Source organism: Schistocerca nitens, chromosome 4 (genome assembly GCF_023898315.1).
Source record: "Schistocerca nitens isolate TAMUIC-IGC-003100 chromosome 4, iqSchNite1.1, whole genome shotgun sequence".
Lineage (NCBI taxonomy): Eukaryota > Metazoa > Arthropoda > Insecta > Orthoptera > Acrididae > Schistocerca > Schistocerca nitens.
Window position 1 is genome coordinate 949,991,178 of NC_064617.1, and position 20,133 is coordinate 950,011,310.

Here is a 20,133-nt window from a genome sequence, read left to right on the forward strand (position 1 = left end):
ACATGTGGTCCACACAAAACCGAAAAAGTCACGTGAGTTGCATGTTTCTAATGTAACATCTGAAAGTTTAATACAGCAGTTTTTACACTCTTTCTGCTCACTTATTTATTAGTGAGAGCAATGATGTGCATTTCTGCTGTATATGCATATCGAAACTCTTCAAAGAAGGATGTGTTACTTTCAATAGGTAAGTACCACTGAAGTCTACTAGGTATAAACAACAGAAATATCTTTCATAAAACATTAATAGTTGCATCAAGTATCGTGACACTGTAACAAAGAATTATTACCACAGGGATAATTCTTATGACTGGACGGCCATATATTTACGACAGAAGTGCTAGATGAAATCTGTAGTACGGGAATGTGTTGTCACATAAGCCGTTTACCATTAGATAAAATTTTTGTAAGACAATCTGTGCCCTTACCTCCAGATTACCATTTAGCTCATTTTAAAATATTCAGTATTGATGCTGGTATTACTAATAAGAATTTCACGGAGGAAAACTATATACTGTTAATAAACTAGTCCACAAAAATTACAAAAGATCCAACATACTGCAAAAGAGAGGATAAAGGGCAAAGATTCATTCGTAAAAATACTTCGCTTTCTTTAATAAATCACTAATTTGTGGTCACTGCTCGAAATTCGATTTTTGCAGGAACACCTCTACTTTGGTATCCTAGGTAGGTACACTGCTGGGAAAAATGCAGCACCATGAATGACAAGGTCATTCTATTGACAAATGAGGGGAGAGGAAGTTCATCATCGTAGGAGTACATGATAACAAATTCCGACCATAGAATACGCTTGTCACATTAAAGGAGGCTCAAACAGTAACGTCGCAGCGTAGCTTACCACCATCCGGTGACAACGCAAGCGTGTATTGTCGCATGCAAACTATCATAAAGTTGCCGAATTGCATTCTGTGATAGACTGTCTGTATATGCTTGCGCATTTTTTTCCGATTCGGCAATGGTTCTTGCAGGTGGTAAAGAGAACAAGTGACTTCCTGCTTCATCACATCACAACCGTGTTCATTCGGGGAGAGAACTGGTGATATTGCTGGCCAGTACAGACGTACACCACTAAGATCATATTGAGTCGCAGCAGCCGTATGTGGTCTTGCTTTATCCTGGTGAAAAGCACACCATCTTTTTTTTCCAAGAAATGGCAACAGCAGGGGGTTACAGCCTGTGAAATGTAGCAGATACTGGTTACTTTATCCTGCAGAAACGCCAAATGTGACAGCAAGTTCTGACTGAAGGCCCTCCACTCCATGAAACCTGTAATGGGACCTTTGTCTCGTGGGCGAATAGGCAGCTCACGAGGCCTGTGGCACTCACATGTAGGTTCATCACTCACATACACACAGAACTTTCCTCTCTGAAGACTATACAGCCCCATTCCACTCTGCAGTAAACTATGTCACAACAGTACAGTAGCCAAGTTTGGCGATGTCGTGGTTCGTATCTTGGCCGGAGGCAGACGTGAATTTAATCCTGCAGCAAGTTGACGGTTGCCATTGGTCTCTTTGGACATGGCAGCTGCAACATGTATCTATATTTCGCCCCTGTATGATATTCCGTCGGCCACCACTGTCGCACAATGAGCGATCTAGGCGTGCTTCTGTATTACACGGACGAACAGAAACTGGTCTACAGTTGTATAATGTTCCACAGGCCACTGCATCAACACACTACCGATACATTGAGCCAAAATCGTGCAGCAGTCCTTCGATACATCAATCCAGCATGTGGTAGTCCCACATTACGCCCCTGTTCAAATTGCTGAAGCTGTTCAACACGAGGACGTACTTTCTTGTGGAAGGGAGCGGGGGCGCATGATTATACTCTATAATGAATGTTGATAACGCTATTCACCTCTGAACTCAGCACACTTACTGGCTGCAATGTCAAAACAGGAGGTGCACAGATAGGATTCTTGAGCACCATCTGACAGCCGATGACTTTGGCAAATGAACCACTAAGGTTACAACCTCTCACTATGTATACGTGCTATTGAACACAGTTCTCGAAGGTGTTGCATTTTTTTGCGCAGTGTGTTTCGCAACGACACCGTGGGAAAGTTTATTAAAACAGACTTGGTAACACGATCAACTAAAATACTAAACGTGAAAAATACGTTCTTTTCCGAAAGAAAAACATTGTGATGTCTGAGTTGTGAAACCTGACAAGTGACATACTCTGGCATTTATCTTTGAATAGCTTTAAGGCAAGTTAATAGCAACTCTTCCATGCTTGTTGTTAAGATCCCTATAAAGCGTGCATACAAATTCCACGGTACTGTACAGTGAGATCTGCAGTACTGGCGATACAATGACATTCAACATCTACTTTGTTTATGGACAATCCTTAAGTCGCACCACAGTCACGAGAATATGAAGTCGACACGTGTTAGTGACAAATGCTATGCTCTCTGCATTTGTATATTTCATCTTCTTTCCTGGCTGGTTGCGAGTGATGGGGACCGAGACCTCTACAACACAGAGGAATGTCTAGACGTTTTGCTTGGTGCCTAAGGAAAGTGATTTGGTATACGTGCGTAAATAAGACTGTAGCCAGTGGTTTATTGCAATATGATGGCATAAGTAGTCTTACCGAGGTAAATATACCAGAAAATGGCCGAAATATAAGAATAGGATAGATTTTTGATTGAAGGTTTTATTTAGAAAAATGGGTGACCTTGCTCGAAATGCAACAATTCAGGCATTGGAAGTTTTGTAGTTAATAATCCTCTCCACTTATGAAAACGAGGCAATGGGAAAATAGTAACTAAATATCTTATTAATTCAGAAGTAATTGCCATAAATGTAAATATCAGACCACAAGTTGTGAAAGTTATTCCGAGTGCATTACAAAATTTCGCTGATAAGCCCTTACGCTTGATCCATACAGTCCCGATCCCTCACGATGCGACCTCTGTATTGTTGGAGCCCCAAAGAAAAACGTTCGTGGATACAATCATTTCAAAAATTGACTCTACCGATGTCAGTCTCTCCGTTAATTTGAGTAATTCTCGCCTTTTATGCAAAACTGTTTTTATTTGTATCAATCCCTTTTTTCTATTTCTTTAGTCTACTGGAAAGTACAAAATTATATGGTATGCTTTTTATACGAAAATGTGTGCATTCCAAAAAACTAATCATCCACATATTTTTACGTTTAACTTAAACAAAATCTGATAAAATAATTATTATTGTTGATACAACTCATATTTTCCAATAATGAATGACTCTCTATTTTTATAATGTACAAATTTAGTATCACAGTGTAGGCCAGTGTAACCCGCTATAAAATATCTATGGTGTATGAGGTTCTTTGGTCATAAGTTCGACCATGTGAAACAGCGTGTGTTTAGTCCCAGTTCAGTTATATTCTAGGCACAGTTACAGAAACCCGTCATCGTCGTAATAATGGCTCCACTCAGTTAAGTTTTGTTTCGTCACTGTTTTGTGATGTAAGTCGTATATTAAATGTATAAATGTGGCTTGAAGAACTATGTGATGAAAACTGTGACTAATATCATGTTTGTACTAAAGAAAAAAAGTCGATAAATCGACAATAGTAAAAGAAAACTATGTGCAGTCACTTTCAAAACAAAACCAGGACCAAGAGTCTGAAAAGTTTCGATAAATGAATTTCAGCCCTTGGACCACAGAAGGCATCGAATAAAAAGATAAGTAGAGATCGATGCTTTATATAAGTATCTTTCATTGGTCTACTTTTATCTTGGAAAATTGTGTTGATTTGCTAACATGCGAGATGCATATTCCTTATGGTTATTGTCAGTAAACAGTTGTGGTTTAAAGTAAGCAATCGCAAACTAATAGTGAAGCAGATCCATCAGTTAATAAATTTCATTTAGTAGATTGAACTTCCGTAAATAAGTTCTTGTGGAACTGTACTCCTTCTGGATCTGCGTGTTTTGGGGGTTGTATGACACCGGAGACGAGTTCACCCATCAAAAGACTCACATCTAGAAGGAGTACAGAGTCACAGTAACGTAGAATGGTGAGCGTACTATGTTCAAAATTTGGCGGTCAGTACGCTCATCCAACATTATGCATTTTCACATTGTAACTCTTGGATTAACAAAAAAATCATGTTCGACAACGCTCGCTGCATCCTTCTACGGCTATAGGCGGATACAAGTACTACACCCATAAACACTGTCGTTAAAATTTTTTGCATAACAATTTGGAAACCACTCTTTTGGGATTCCTGTGTGTTCTACACTACGTGATCTTTCTAATTCGATGCATGATAAATACATATATACATAATTGTTATAACTGTTTCTAAAGAACCATAAGAAAGTGTTCTTCACAGATACACAAAAATATTAGCCTCCACAGGAAAAATGACATAGAAATTCTTGGTACTGGCCAATCTCCCCTCGTTACACCATAAGCCATTTTAGCAACTACTTAAAAGGTGAAAAAAAGTGCCATGACCAACCTTCCGACAGGAGTACATTGAAAAAGCATATGTGCGTTATAAAGAAACACAGCCAAGGAGGTCACTAAATTTATAAACTCAATTATGTCATCTATCACACTCTTTCCACCACAGTTACTGCAGTTTTATTTAAAAATTGTGGTATTATTGGCCACAATCCATTAAAACCTTCCTCTCCTATCATTATATACACCAGGAGCATGGATGGTGAGAAGCGGAATGTGCAGCGGATTTCTATGGGAGAAAGCTGGAAGTTATCATTTATTAATAAACATAACAACCATTTACATTTGGTACCTAAAACTACTTTAGAGCCATGAATCATGACTAAGCTTAATGGACGTACGTTTCTGGTCAAGTCAGTAAGTAAATTAAACCAGTTTATGATCTTTGGAATTACCAAAAATAGTTACAACTCAGTGCTTCACGCTTTCAACAAAAAACTCTTCAGCACATTATTAAAACACATCCTTACAAAAACTATATTAATTTACTTCACAGAAGTACTTCATGTAGCCCAGCTACAAGAACAGCCTGTAACCTTAACACAGTCGGACAGTCAGGTAATTACAAAACAGTTAGGACTGATGACGTAGCAGTTTGGTCCTCCCCCCCCCCCTCTTTAAACCAACCGACAAAACATTCACTTTGAATCGTGATGACACTCTCATATACATACTGCCATCTGTATTCACCCTCAGCATTTCAAAACAAACAAGTTTGAATTGCTTCCACCATGAAACAAATTTTCTAACATCACTTCAAACACACATAATGATTGAAACACAACAGGAACGAAATCAATATTATTAAATTAAATTAAATCAATGTTAATTAAAATTGGGGAAGGACGAGGAAACGTCTAGTCATTGCAAAGAAACGCCCCACGTGTCCTAGACACAATTCCTGTAACATGTATAAAGAAAAGAGGCAAGAATAAACAACAGAAGGATACCCCAAAGCGACGAAGTACTTAACACACAAAGGACAAAAAGGAACCACTGACAAGGACAATGCGGCAATAGACAACAAGACAACTTACAGCCGTTTCACCCATACGACGATAAACCAAAGTATCTTATAAGCTACTTATTCAATACTGTGATACAATGGCTGTTCACAACGTTTCTTAAACAATGTTAACCCACACTCTGCAGCAACTCGCAGCAGTAAAGAGGAATACAGACAAATAGCCTCTAGCAGAAGACACGCCGAGTGCAGCACAACAAACTGGACATAGCGTCATGGACATGTTCACTGGCACAGTGGATATTTGTCCATAAGCAACCTCAGCCAGTACCGTGCTAAAATGCTCCCATCGCTTCCGAATTCATCCGAACGTGACAAGTACAGCATCAACGAGTGCACTGTACTTCGTTCAATACACGGAGATAATAGCAGGCAGAGAACTTTGGCTCACTGCATGAAATTCTGCAACATCCAGCTGAGCACCGTGTTGCATACGTGGGAACAAAAATTGGCAGGCACAGGCCCTGCATCCGTTACCAGCGTCTGTGCACTAGCCATCTGGACGCCGTACTGCATACACAGTGGCGAGTAATTAACAAACAGTAAGTCCACCCAGTGCCAACGGCTCTGCTCTCAGACGTGGTCCATCGGTTGCACCTTAGTGACCACGTACACCGGCTGGCTGCACCCCAACGCAGCGCTGCCGACCGTGTGTTGTCTCCCTCGTCTGCAGGTAGGCTGTTACCTAGCTCCACACTTGCCCATGTTGCTCCACTTCTACTTTGACCATAGATATTACTGCTCAACAGTAATCGCAGCAAGCTCCTCTTATATCAATGGCAGAGAAGTTCCCTGAATTGCTCAATAAGCTCGTCCATATTGATCTGAAGTGTTACAGAGACGTGTGATATAGAAGTGCTTTTGGAGGGACGTGTGTAGAGAGATGCCCATTGTACATTCTCGCCACACACTATTTTCAAATGAAAGGACCTCACTGAATTCGCTCTGTATCTAATCCAGTCAAAATCATAGCAAATTGCTACGAATTAGAGCGATCTAAGGGGTCAAAACAGTGATAGCTGTGGGGCAACTGAGTGCCACTAAATGGTATGGAAAGTGACATCTCGAGACCGACTTTTTGGCTTCTGTAAACAATAACATTCTGGAACCCAACATTCCCTGTAGTGTAGCTCTCCAACAAACCTATCAAACTACTAATCATTGGAAAATTCACCTCCGTGAACAGTACCTTGAGTTTCACTTTACTCATCTGTGTAGACGACCTTGCAGCTGCATGAAAGGGGCGCATTAGCACAGAATAAAGGATTCAACATACTTAGCTGCTTACAGCAGTTGACAGATGTCAACGGGGACAGATGAAAATGTGTGCCCCGACCGGGACTCGAACCCGGGATCTCCTGCTTACATGGCATACGCTCTATCCATCTGAGCCACCGAAAACACGGAGAATAGCGTGAATGCAGGGATTTATCTCTGCCACGCCTCCCGCGAAACCCACATTGTCAACGTATTGTCCCGCACTACATTCGTAGTGCCCCCGCCCATTATTGAGAATGTGGGTTTCACGGGAGGCTCCTACGCTTGACGCTGCGGCGACTTGAAATAGCGTCATCCATCTCGGGCCACCAAACGGCTCACCAACTGGCCTCTCATTGTCTCCATGGAGTCTCCGGTTCAGATACTGCGCAAGAACAAACTTTTTTCTGTATCACTGTCCCGCGTACATGATCCGTGGCACAGCAGAGTCGTGGGGCTGCATTCTTCTCCGAGCCGCCACTTTTGGTGTTCCGTCCGTATGGCCTCTAAACTTCTGCCCATTGTTGCCACCTCAGTCGCTAGTGCCTCAGACTGCTAGTCCGCAGCGCTGGATTAGCCGAGAGGTCTGAGGCGCTACAGTCATGGACTGTGCGGCTGGTCCCGGCGGAGGATCGAGTCCTCCCTCGGGTATGGGTGTATGTGTTTGTCCTTAGGATAATTTAGGTTAAGTAGAGTGTAAGCTTGAGGACTGATGACCTTAGCAGTTAAGTCCCATAAGATTTCACACACTTGGAACATTTTTTGCTAGTCCGCTTGTCCAGTACTCGGCCAGCCGTGCTGTGTCAGCATCGGGTGGATCGTCACAGGGGAATGGTCACCACACAAGACTACTGTACTGCTGCGCTTTGCTGAGTGTGGCAGATACTGGTATCGCCGCGATAACGCTCCCCAGCTCCGAGAGTCACAGGATCGGTCCGTAACAACACCTTCGAATCACCACCGCTAGCAGCCGTTGTGCGAGACCCTCAATAAGTAAGAACTCCTGAGGGAGCATTTATGATTTCACTACCGCAGAGGAAGAGGTAGTATGCAGCCTACTTCTTACAGCTCATTGTGAATCGACCATCTTGGCTTAAGTAGTGTAAGCACCTGTCACATTATTAAAGTCTCTAGTGTTCCGCCTATGCTAAGAAGAAACGAGCAGGGAAATAAATGAAAGGTTCAGGAGCAGACTTAAACTACAGGATGAAAAGATTTTAATGATATTCCCCGGTGACATAGGTAACCTTCGAGAAAATCATAATGAACACTGGAGCTGCTGAATGGAATACACAGTCTAATGCGCCGTCTCTAAGTTTTGAGAGTAAATGAGACTAGTGGAAACCCTGGCGTTAAACCTGAAAACTGCGACGTAGGCAAAGTGACGGAATCTGCTACCTTGAAAGCGAAATTACTCATGTCGTACAAAGCTAGCTGGACATGAAAAGCAGACTGGCACAGTCAAAAAATGTATTCCTGGAAAAAAGAAGTTTACAATACTGGTCTTCAATTTAGGAAGAAATTTCTGGAAGACAGCGTTGTATCGCAATGAACCTTGGACTGCGGAAAAATCTGAAGCAAGACAATCGAAGCGTATGAGGTGTGATGCTACACAAGAATGTTCAAGTTAGGAGAAATGATAAGAAATAAGGTTCGCCGCGGAATCTGCGAGCAAAACAACATACGTGTATCACTGAGAGGAAGAAGGTACATGTTGATAGGACATGTGTACCGACGTAAGGCAATAACTTCGTCGATACTACCGGGCGGGGTTTAAATCTACTACGAAAGACAGATACTGAAACACATCGAACAAATAATCAAGGGTACTGTGTGCAAGTACTACTTTGAGAAGAAGAGGTTGGCACAGGAGAGAAAGTTGTGGCGGTAGCAAAAACTAGTCGGAAAACAGATGATGATGTACTGAACTCGGTACTATAAGTGGCAGAAAAAGCGACTCTGAAGCAGTTAAGTTGTAGAAACTATTGAATAATTAATAGTTTTCCAGAACCCATCACCTGCATGTAACTGGATTGTTGTAACCTTTAAAACTGGGTATTAAAAAGCGCTGTCAATACCTCAGTGATTTTACTTTCAGTAACTCGTGAAATGGACTTTTCTAACATTTTGCAATTAGTCGTCATTTTGCAATCAGTCGTTTCCGTATCTAAGTAGAGTAACTGCAGATGGAGGCCAAGATCCTCACTGCACAGTGATGAGCTATAAGTTACTCACAGTTATACAATTGTAATTTTTATACGATCTTGAGAGTGATTTTTCTCAGTGATTGATGTTCCAGTACACACGCTATGCCCGCGTTGTTATACGTGTGCGACTTTTGTAAATGTGAGCTATTGCGTTAATATCTTATTATTTTTCAGACTTAGACTGCGTTACTAAAATGTTTATTGGATAATGAATTTGTTTATGTACAAGGTATGGTTTTACTAAATATATATCCCGATCTCGAGCAATCTTGAAATTTTTTTTTTTTTTGTCTTTGTCCGTTTACGTGACACAGAAGTTTAAAGATACATCAAAAGGACAGGTAAAATACTTATGTAAAAACTGATGTCAGACGAAGTGTAAATAATAAATAACCACAGAAAAAGTATCATATTTTAACGTTAAACTCTCTAGGCGCTTATATGGAAGCGTCGTCTTCCCGTTTTCAGAATTCTTTATCCATTTATCGAGAAACACCCCTAAACGTGTTTTTTGGGTACCAATCGAGTAGAAGACTGCAAGACAGCTATGCGCAATAAATGGGAGTAGTGTTTACGATACATCCCTAAAACCCCAATCTCGAACAACCTGGAAAATTTTGTTTATGTATTTATCAGTTTCCGAAATAAAGAAGTTGAAAATTACCCTTCTTGAACACGTCAAATACGCACGTAAAGTGCAATGTGAGGCGAAAGCCTAATTTATAAAGTGTTCTAAAACTGAGATATAAGCTGTAAAGTGTGTCCATTATCAGTTCTAATATGTTTCCTTTACCGTCAGAAGGACTGTGGGAACCTCATGTTGCAATAGATAAGCAGATGGAAAATTTTTGTACATGTAAAATACGGTCGGAGATATAACATTAATTTTTCGTCATTTCGGTTTCACATGAGAACACTATCAAAATTTTACGGACCCATAAATCTTTTTTCACATAGTTAACATTTCCCACTGTGACCGTAAAAAGAAGAGAAGCAGCGGAAAAATGCTCGTATCAGAGGCTTCTGTGTCATAAACTCACTGAAAAGTGAGGTACCAGCTGCCTCATTATACATTAAGTTGCTGAAAGCCTTTAAAATTTTTCTCAGACCTTTGGCTTCCGAATGTATTTGCACTTTTTTATTCAGAGAGAGGAGACAATGGCAGTGAGAAACAGATGGAAAAGTAGTAAATACCAGAAAATAGTAGTGGTTGTGGTTTAGAAAGGGTGAAGTAGACAGTGACGTGTGCGAACATGAGAGGGACACAGTAGCAGTGCAACGTAGTTGACAGGACAGAACAGTGCTAGTAAATAGTGAAATATACAGGACTAGTGGGGCAGGAATAAAGATAAGGTGATAGTGGAAGTGGGTGAGAGTCAATGATAATCAGAGACAGAGCCTATGACAATGACGACGAGGAAGAAAGAGATAGTGACTGTGACAAGATAAAGCAGCAGTGGGAAGGAGTGAATGAGATAGTAGCATTAAGAAAGAGTAAGAGAGAGACTGTGATGTAAGAGGAGATAGTAGTAGTAGACGGAACGAAGGAGATTACGGATTTAAGACAGTGACAGAGAGACAGTAAGAGATAATGACAATAATTTGGGCTGAATGAGTGAGTGATGTTCAAATGTGTGTAAAATCTTATGGGACTTAACTGCTAAGGTCATCAGTCCCTACGCTAATACACTACTTAACCTAAATTATCCTATGGACAAACACACACACCCACGCCCGAGGGAGGATTCGAACCTCCGCCGGGACCAGCCGCACAGGAGTGAGTGATAAGAGCAAGTGGGAGAGGAGGCTATGAGCCACTTAACAGCGATGTACTAGGGAGTGTGAGTGAGTTGCAGTAGGGGAGCTTTTGGGTGTTAGAAGTGAGTTGCATGTTAAAAGAAGCGTGAGTATGTTCGATTGTCAAATTTTTTTGGAAAAATGTTTGAAGGTGCCGGAGGAAGAAGGAACGAGAAAGCTAGTACCGCACTATTCAGTCAGATTCTTTTAAACGGGAGAATATTCGCCCATTTCGTGCTCCGATAGAAACATTTTTCCGTTCAGCCCGTTTGTTGTGATGTGGTGGAAGATGATCGTACTTCTACATCTACATCTACATTTATACTCCTCAAGCCACCCAACGGTGTGTGGCGGAGGGCACTTTACGTGCCACTGTCATTACCTCCCTTTCCTGTTCTAGTCACGTATGGTTCGCGGGAAGAACGACTGCCTGAAAGCCTCCGTGTGCGCTCTAATCTATCTAATTTTACATTCGTGATCTCCTCGGGAGTTATAATTACGGGGAAGCAATATATTCGATACCTCATCCAGAAACGCACCCTCTCGAAACCTGGACAGCAAGCTACACCGCGATGCAGAGCGCCTCTCTTGCAGAGCCTGCCACTTGAGTTTTCTGAACATCTATGTAACGCTATCACGCTTACCAAATAATCCTGTGACGAAACGCGCCGCTCTTCTTTGGATCTTCTCTATCTCCTCCGTCAACCCGATCTGGTACGGATCCCACACTGATGAGCAATACTCAAGTATAGGTCGAACGAGTGTTTTGCAAGCCACCTCCTTTGTTGATGGACTACATTTTCTAAGGACTCTCCCAATGAATCTCAACCTGGCACCCGCCTTACCAACAATTAATTTTATATGATCATTCCACTTCAAATCGTTCCGCACGCATACTCCCAGATATTTTTCAGATGTAACTGGTATTAGTTTTTGTTTTGCTATCATATAATCATACAATAAAGGATCCTACTTTCTACGTATTCGCAATACACATTTGTCTATGTTAAGGGTCAGTTGTCACTCCATGCACCAAGTGCCTATCCGCTGCAGATCTTCCTGCATTTCGTTGCATTTTTCTAATGCCAAAACTTCTCTATATACTACAGCATCATCCGCGAAAAGCCGCATAGAACTTGCTACACTATATCCTAGGTCATTTATACATATTGTGAAAAGCAATGGTCCCATAACACTCCCCTGTGGCACTCCAGAAGTTATTTTAACGTCTGTAGACGTCTCTCCATTGAGAACAACATGGTGTGTTCTGTTTGCTAAAATCTCTTCAATCTAGCCACACAGCTAGTCTGATATTCCGTAGGCTCTTACTTTGTTTATCAGGCGACAGTGCGGAACTGTATCGAACGCCGTCCGGAAGTCAAGGAAATTAGCATCTACCTGGGAGGCTGTATCTAATATTTTCTGGGTCTCATGAACAAATAAAGCGAGTTGGGTCTCACACGATCGCTGTTTCCGGAATCCATGTTGATTCCTACAGAGTAGATTCTGGGTTTCCAGAAACGACATGATACGCGAGCAAAAAACATGTTCTATAATTCTACAATAGATCTACGTCAGAGATATAGGTCTATAGTTTTGCGCATCTGCTCGACGACCCTTCTTGAAGACTGGGACTACCTGTGCTCTTTTCCAATCCGTTCCTCTAGAGACTTGCGGTACACGGCTGTTAGATGGGGGTCAAGTCCTTTCGCGTACGTTTCGTTTAAACTTATAGGAGTAAAATAAACTCTGCAGACTGGGCAGAAGCGACTCACGTGGAAGACGAGGTGCTCCCGCACGGTGAGCGCGCCCACGAACAGGTCCCGCTGTCGCACGTAGGCGGAGAGCGCGCGCACCGCCAGCGGTGTGGCGGGGCTGCCTGCCAGCAGGCGCTCGCCCTCGACGACGCGCGCCCCGGCACCCCGCAGCGCCAGCGCGTCCAGCAGCGTCGTCTTGCCGGCGCCGCTCGCGCCCAGCACCCCCAGCAGCTCGCCCGGCCGCGCCTCGCCGCTCACTGTCACACCAAGCGAGAATACGTGACACAGAGCTATTGGTACACATCTACATCTACATACATACTCCGCAATCCACCATACGGTGCGTGGCGGAGGGAACCTCATACCACAACTAGCATCTTCTCTCCCTTTTAGACTCCCAAACTGAACGAGGAAAAAATGACTGCATGTATGCCCCAGTACGAGCCCTAATCTCTCTTTATGTTTTCTTTGTGGTCTTTCCGCGAAATGTAAGTTGTTGTTGTTGTTGTGGTCTTCAGTCCTGAGACTGGTTAGATGCAGCTCTCCATGCTACTCTATCCTGTGCAAGCTTCTTCATCTCCCAGTACCTACTGCAACCTACATCCTTCTGAATCTGCTTAGTGTATTGATCTCTTGGTCTCCCTCTACGATTTTTACCCTCCACGCTGCCCTCCAATGCTAAATTTGTGATCCCTTGATGCCTCAAAACATGTCCTACCAACCGATCCCTTATAGTCAAGTTGTGCCACAAACTTCTCTTCTCCCCAATCCTATTCAATACCTCCTCATTAGTTACGTGATCTACCCACCTTATCTTCAGCATTCTTCTGTAGCACCACATTTCAAAAGCTTCTATTCTCTTCTTGTCCAAACTGGTTATCGTCCATGTTTCACTTCAATACATGGCTACACTCCATACAAATACTTCCAGAAACAAATTCCTGACACTTAAATCTATACTCGATGTTAACAAATTTCTCTTCTTCAGAAACGATTTCCTTGCCATTGCCAGTCTACATTTTATATCCTCTCTACTTCGACCATCATCAGTTATTTTACTCCCCAAATAGCAAAACTCCTTTACTACTTTAAGTGTCTCATTTCCTAATCTAATCCCCTCAGCATCACCCGATTTAATTTGACTACATTCCATTATCCTCGTTTTGCTTTTGTTGATGTTCATCTTATATCCTCCTTTCAAGACACTGTTCATTCCGTTCAACTGCTCTTCCAAGTCCTTTGCTGTCTCTGACAGAATTACAATGTCATCGGCGAACCTCAAAGTTTTTACTTCTTCTCCATGAATTTTAATACCTACTCCGAATTTTTCTTTTGTTTCCTTTACTGCTTGCTCAATATACAGATTGAATAACATCGGGGAGAGGCTACAACCCTGTCTCACTCCTTTCCCAACCACTGCTTCCCTTTCATGCCCCTCGACTCTTATAACTGCCACCTGGTTTCTGTACAAATTGTAAATAGCCTTTCGCTCCCTGTATTTTACCCCTGCCACCTTCAGAATTTGAAAGAGAGTATTCCAGTTAACGTTGTCAAAAGCTTTCTCTAAGTCTACAAATGCTAGAAACGTAGGTTTGCCTTTCCTTAATCTTTCTTCTAAGATAAGTCGTAAGGTTAGTATTGCCTCACGTGTTCCAACATTTCTACGGAATCCAAACTGATCTTCCCCGAGGTCCGCTTCTACCAGTTTTTCCATTCGTCTGTAAAGAATTCGTGTTAGTATTTTGCAGCTGTGACTTATTAAACTGATAGTTCGGTAATTTTCACATCTGTCAACACCTGCTTTCTTTGGTATTGGAATTATTATATTCTTCTTGAAGTCTGGGGGTATTTCGGCTGTCTCATACATCTTGCTCACCAGATGGTAGAGTTTTGTCATGACTGGCTCTCCCAAGGCCATCAGTAGTTCTAATGGAATGTTGTCTACTCCCGGGGCCTTGTTTCGACTCAGGTCTTTCAGTGCTCTGTCAAACTCTTCACGCAGTATCTTATCTCCCATTTCATCTTCATCTACATCCTCTTCCATTTCCATATTATTGTCCTCAAGTACATCGCCCTTGTATAAACCCTCTGTATACTCCTTCCACCTTTCTGGCTTCCCTTCTTTGCTTAGAACTGGGTTGCCATCTGAGCTCTTGATATTCATACAAGTGGTTCTCTTCTCTCCAAAGGTCTCTTTAATTTTCCTGTAGGCAGTATCTATCTTACCCCTAGTGAGACAAGCCTCTACATCCTTACATTTGTCCTCTAGCCATCCCTGCTTAGCCATTTTGCACTTTCTGTCGATCTCATTTTTGAGACGTTTGTATTCCCTTTTGCCTGCTTCATTCACTGCATTTTTATATTTTCTCCTTTCATCAATTAAATTCAATATTTCTTCTGTTACCCAAGGATTTCTATTAGCCCTCGTCTTTTTACCTACTTGATCCTCTGCTGCCTTCACTACTTCATCCCTCAGAGCTACCCATTCTTCTTCTACTGTATTTCTTTCCCCCATTCCTGTCAATTGTTCCCTTATGCTCTCCCTGAAATTCTCTACAACCTCTGGTTCTTTCAGTTTATCCAGGTCCCATCTCCTTAAATTCCCACCTTTTTGCAGTTTCTTCAGTTTCAATCTGCAGTTCATAACCAATAGATTGTGGTCAGAATCCACATCTGCCCCTGGAAATGTCTTACAATTTAAAACCTGGTTCCTAAATCTCTGTCTTACCATTATATAATCTATCTGATACCTATTAGTATCTCCAGGATTCTTCCAGGTATACAACCTTCTTTTATGATTCTTGGCGGCAGTAAAATTGTACTGCAGTCAGCCTCAAATGCTGGTTCCCTAAATTTCCTCAGTACCGATTCACGAAAAGAACGCCTCCTTTCCTCCAGAGACTCCCACCTGAGTTCCTGAAGCATTTCCGTAACACTCGCGTGATGATCAAACCTACCAGTAACAAATCTATCAGCCCGCCTCTCAATTGCTTCTATGTCCTCCCTCAATCCTACCTGATAGGGATCCCAAACGCTCGAGCAGCACTCAAGAATAGGTCGTATTAGTGTTTTATAAGGGGTCTCCTTTACAGATGAACCACATCTTCCCAAAATTCTACCAATGAACCCAAGACGACTATCCACCTTCCCCACAACTGCCATTACACGCTTGTCCCACTTCCTATCGCTCTGCAATGCTACGCCCAAATATTTAATCGACGTGACTGTGCCAAGCGCTACACTAATAATGGAGTATTCAAACATTACAGGATTCTTTTTCCTATTCATCTGCATTAATTTACATTTATCTATATTTACAGTTAGCTGCCATTCTTTACACCAATCACAAATCCTGTCCAAGTCATCTTGTATCCTCCCACAGTCACTCAACAACGACACCTTCCCGTACACCACAGCACATTGCTATCCACGCTATCCAAAAGATCATTTATGTAGATAGAAAACAACAGAGGACCTACCACACTTGCTTCACAGGACGGAAACTGTGCGGGTTTATGTAGAATAGCCAAAAAAACTTACTACTATTCTACACTGTCCAGGTACATTAACGTGACCACCTGTCAGAAGCCCCTATTACCACATTTTTCCTTACGGACTGCGGCGAGAAGTGCAGGAAGAGAGCCAGTGAGGTTCTGGGAGGCACTTGAAGGGGTATGGAGCCATGCTGACTCCAGCACCGTGAGCACCTGCCCTAGGTTTCTCGATTGCGGATCCATGATGTGAACTGGGAAGGCGAGTTGCTACCACTGATTCTCGATGAAGTTCAAGTCCGAGGAGTTCGATAAGCAGTGGAGTACGGTATACTCACCCTGGAGGTTTTTGAGTCACACATGTATACAGTGAGCTGTGTGGCACACTGCTTTGTCTTGCTGGTAGGTGCCATCGTACCAAAGAAAAACAAACTGCATATAGGGGTGGACATGGACCCCACGTGGAGACACATACTTTAAGTACTGTTTTGACCCATTCTGCCTTCCAGAATGACGAGGTTGTGTGTGAATTCCTGATGGACCAAACTATATAGGTCACGATCCCTAGACTTACACACTACTTAAACTAAGTTTAACTAACTTATATTAAGAACAACACACACACCCATGCCCGAGGGAGGCCTCGAACCTCCGGCGGGAGTGGCTTCGCAGGAATGGCGAGGTCGCCCAGGGAATGACCCAGAAACATGCTCGACACCACAACGCTCCTTCCTCCAGATTGGACCCTTCTGACGATTTGCTGTCAGACGTTTCACTTCTTACACGCAAACGGTCACATGTCATCTGGAGAGGCTACCTGTCCCGACTCATTGGACGTCCAGTTGCGGTAACTCTTGTCATCTGTGGCCCATGGTATACCACATTTGCCTTGGGTGGAGAGCGCCATTTTGCCATGCGTAATTTATTTTAACTACGAAGACACACTAACAGTTTACAAACTTAGCTGCTTGGGAAATACGTCCACTATTGTGCCGAAAGCCATTTTGGGCGTCCAGCAAACTGCTACGTACTCGCATTGCGATAACGACTGCGGTTTTCAAGAGTCCGCCCCCTTCCATCCACCCCCTCCACCCATCCCACACTCACTCCCTCTCCCCCACCTACCCCAATACGCTTTACACACTCCCCACTGCGAGCGCTGCCACTTGCTGTCTGTGAGTAGTTATTGATAAACAGGCGGTGCTTGCATTGATATTGTGAGTTAACGAGCATTTCGCTCTCTGTTAAGTATATGGCCGAAAGAGTCAGCTTCAGGAATTGTGAAGCGAACCCTGTCGACAGGACCGTGCGTATATTCGCCATGAGATGGGAAACTGTCTATTGTGCTGAATGAGGCCTAAGCGCTGTAGTGTGCTAGTGAGACAGACGAGAACCTACGTCGTAAGAAACACCGTAGAACCCGTTTGTGGCCAAGGAGACGTAGAAGTGTTATAATTATGGTGGTCCTAAAATCCGCCATAAATTGAAACATTTATGAAAACTATTTAATTCTGTAGCAATTCAGCGAATGAAGCACAGTAATTTTAATCCACCATCTTTCATAAATTTTCATGGCAATCCCAATAAAATTTCAATATTGTTCATATGTATAATAGTTTAGGATTTACTGTTAAAGTGAAATTAACAAGTTTTGAAACAAAGACCTGAATGATAAATCTGAACGCTTTGGTCGACAGTAACTATCGATATTTCATATAGAAGAGCATCATTAAAATGACAAACGTTGTAAATATCAACTCTCTAACTTTATTTCTTTAAAAGCTAAGGTAAATTTAAATTGGCAGTATTTTCAATTAAGAATCAGATCATCATTTCCTCCACACAAAACACATTGAACGACGACAGCATGACACCTTATTGAATCATTAGGTATAGAATATTTGTTGTAAAGTTTAGTTCATAATAGTTACTTTTGTTCCTTACTTACTTATCAGAAAGCACAGTGGTGCAAGGCTACTGGCCGTGACATTCAAAGTTAAGAAGGAAATTTTATTGGTTTTATATAAAAGAATTTAACGTTTATTATATAATGGATATTATTGTTACTTTATTCAGAACGTGAAAGTGGTCAAGCTTTGATTACTTAAATATGCTAAAATGTAAAATAATGTAGAATAATCTGTGGCCAATCAGATCGACGGCGTCAGGAAAGGGAATTGCCCTAGTCGGTTGAGCGAACATGTTCGGCGCGCGGAAATCGCGGCCAGGGACGTGCAGAGAGAGACACTTCTGATTGAGACGCCAAAGCAGACAGTCAGTATTTAGGTAGCTAGGAAGTGAAACGGATTAGAAAATTTCCCGTTGTGTGGTATCGCGGGACGTAGTCTCTGAGCGGTGAATAGCCACGCGCCTGGTGTGAACACTAACTTTTCGTGTAAATGAGGAGGTGAAGTGTGGGACTTGTGTTTCGTGATGAGATTGTGAATGATGGAACTGTGTCAAATGGATATACGCTCCAGTGTAGTAGTAACTCTGAATACGACCACTTTCGCTATTACTTTGCTTTCTGAATAAACGTTGTTCTAACCAAATCGCAACGCTGTTGCCTACATCATTTATGGGTCGTTAATTTAGTTCCCGATATTATTATTAATGTTATTATATTTTATGTTAACTTTGTATTTCGCGAACTTTCCATCATCCAGACACTGTAACCAAAAGGTCACAAGTGTCTAATGTAGGGCGTGTAATGCGACACGTGCGGTTCAATCCCTAGACGGGTTAGAGCCAAGACATTTCGATGAATGGGAACCACATGTCAGCCCGAACATCTTCGGGATGTTAGCTCGCAATATGACAGGCTGTGAATATAAAATATATTTAAGAAGCACACCGAAGGGCGCTGGTACAAGAAAGCGTTCCTAGAGATCGGAAGAAAGTGTATTCCATTCCCGTTTTCAACAAGGGGCATCTCAAAGATACATGAAATTATAGGACTGTATTGCTGAATGAGTATATTGCAGAATTTTTAAATATGTTTTATGTTTGGACACTATTACTTTCCTGGAGAACGAAAATCTTCATTGTAGGAATCAGCATGGATTCAGGAAATAACCCTCGTGTGAAACGCTCGTCCCCAAGAGCGACAAGTTAGTAGTTACTGGCGCCCGGATTGATGGCGTATTCCTGACTTCAGAAAGGCGTTCGATACATTTTTGCACTGTCGCCAAATAAATAAATACGACGGTAAAGAATATTAGCCCAGCCTTGTGACCTAGCAAACAGAACACAGCATGTAATGCTTAATGGCGGCAAATCTTTATCGTAAAAGTTACCTCGGGTGTACGCCAAGGGAGTGTTATAGGACCATTACTTGTCGACATCCTTACCAATGACCTTCGGTAAAACCTTGAAAGTTCCATGAGACTTTTCTCAGATGATAATGTTGTACACAGATAAGCCTCAAATCTAGAAAATTTTAGCGAAATTAAGAACTGCACAGGTTCAGCGCTTGGTGCACGGAGAGGAAATTGACGCACCACATAAACAAATATAAAGTATTGCGCACAAATAGGCAGAAAGAAGTGTTATTGTCTGATTAGGCGATTGCAGAACGACCACTGGAAACAGTCGCTTCCGCTAAATCTCGTGGAGTATGCATACGGAGCGATGTAAAGTGGAACGACCACATAAGACTAATCATACAGGGTGACAGTTATTGAACTATATAACAAAAAAACTACAAACTACACACACTATATTCAACATGTAAACGTCACAACAAGTATTTGGATTTAAGTTATGACATGTTAGAGATGCTTGCCATAATTGGCGATAATTTAACGTAGACGAATAGCGAAATTCTGCGTAACTCGCTGATGTGTCGGACCATCGATGCTGACGATGACTTCAATGTTTTCAGCTCAGCTCAGCAATGATTCTGATGTTATTTCTGTACACCTTGTGAGTCATGGCACCATTTTGTTATTAGACTGTTCTGTCTGTTCAAAATGCTCTGAGCACTATGGGACTTAACTTCTGAGGTCATCAGTCCTCTAGAACTTAGAACTACTTAAAACTAACTAACCTAAGGACATCACACACATCCATGCCCGAGGCAGGATTCGAACCTGCGACCATAGCGGTCGCGCG

At 42.2% G+C, this 20,133-nt stretch overlaps 1 protein-coding gene across 1 annotated transcript in view; it reads right to left on the reverse strand.

Annotated features, from left to right (window-relative positions):
* Positions 1 to 12,833, reverse strand: part of LOC126252712 (protein white-like) — a 258,277-nt gene extending 245,444 nt beyond the window's left edge. Inside the window, exons 1-2 of the mRNA XM_049953614.1 lie at positions 12,830 to 12,833; positions 12,548 to 12,786 (exon numbers count right to left, since the gene is read on the reverse strand). Coding sequence (XP_049809571.1) covers positions 12,548 to 12,786; positions 12,830 to 12,833 — 243 coding nt within the window. The remainder of the gene's footprint in view (positions 1 to 12,547; positions 12,787 to 12,829) is intronic.
* Positions 12,834 to 20,133: the final 7,300 nt, after the last annotated feature.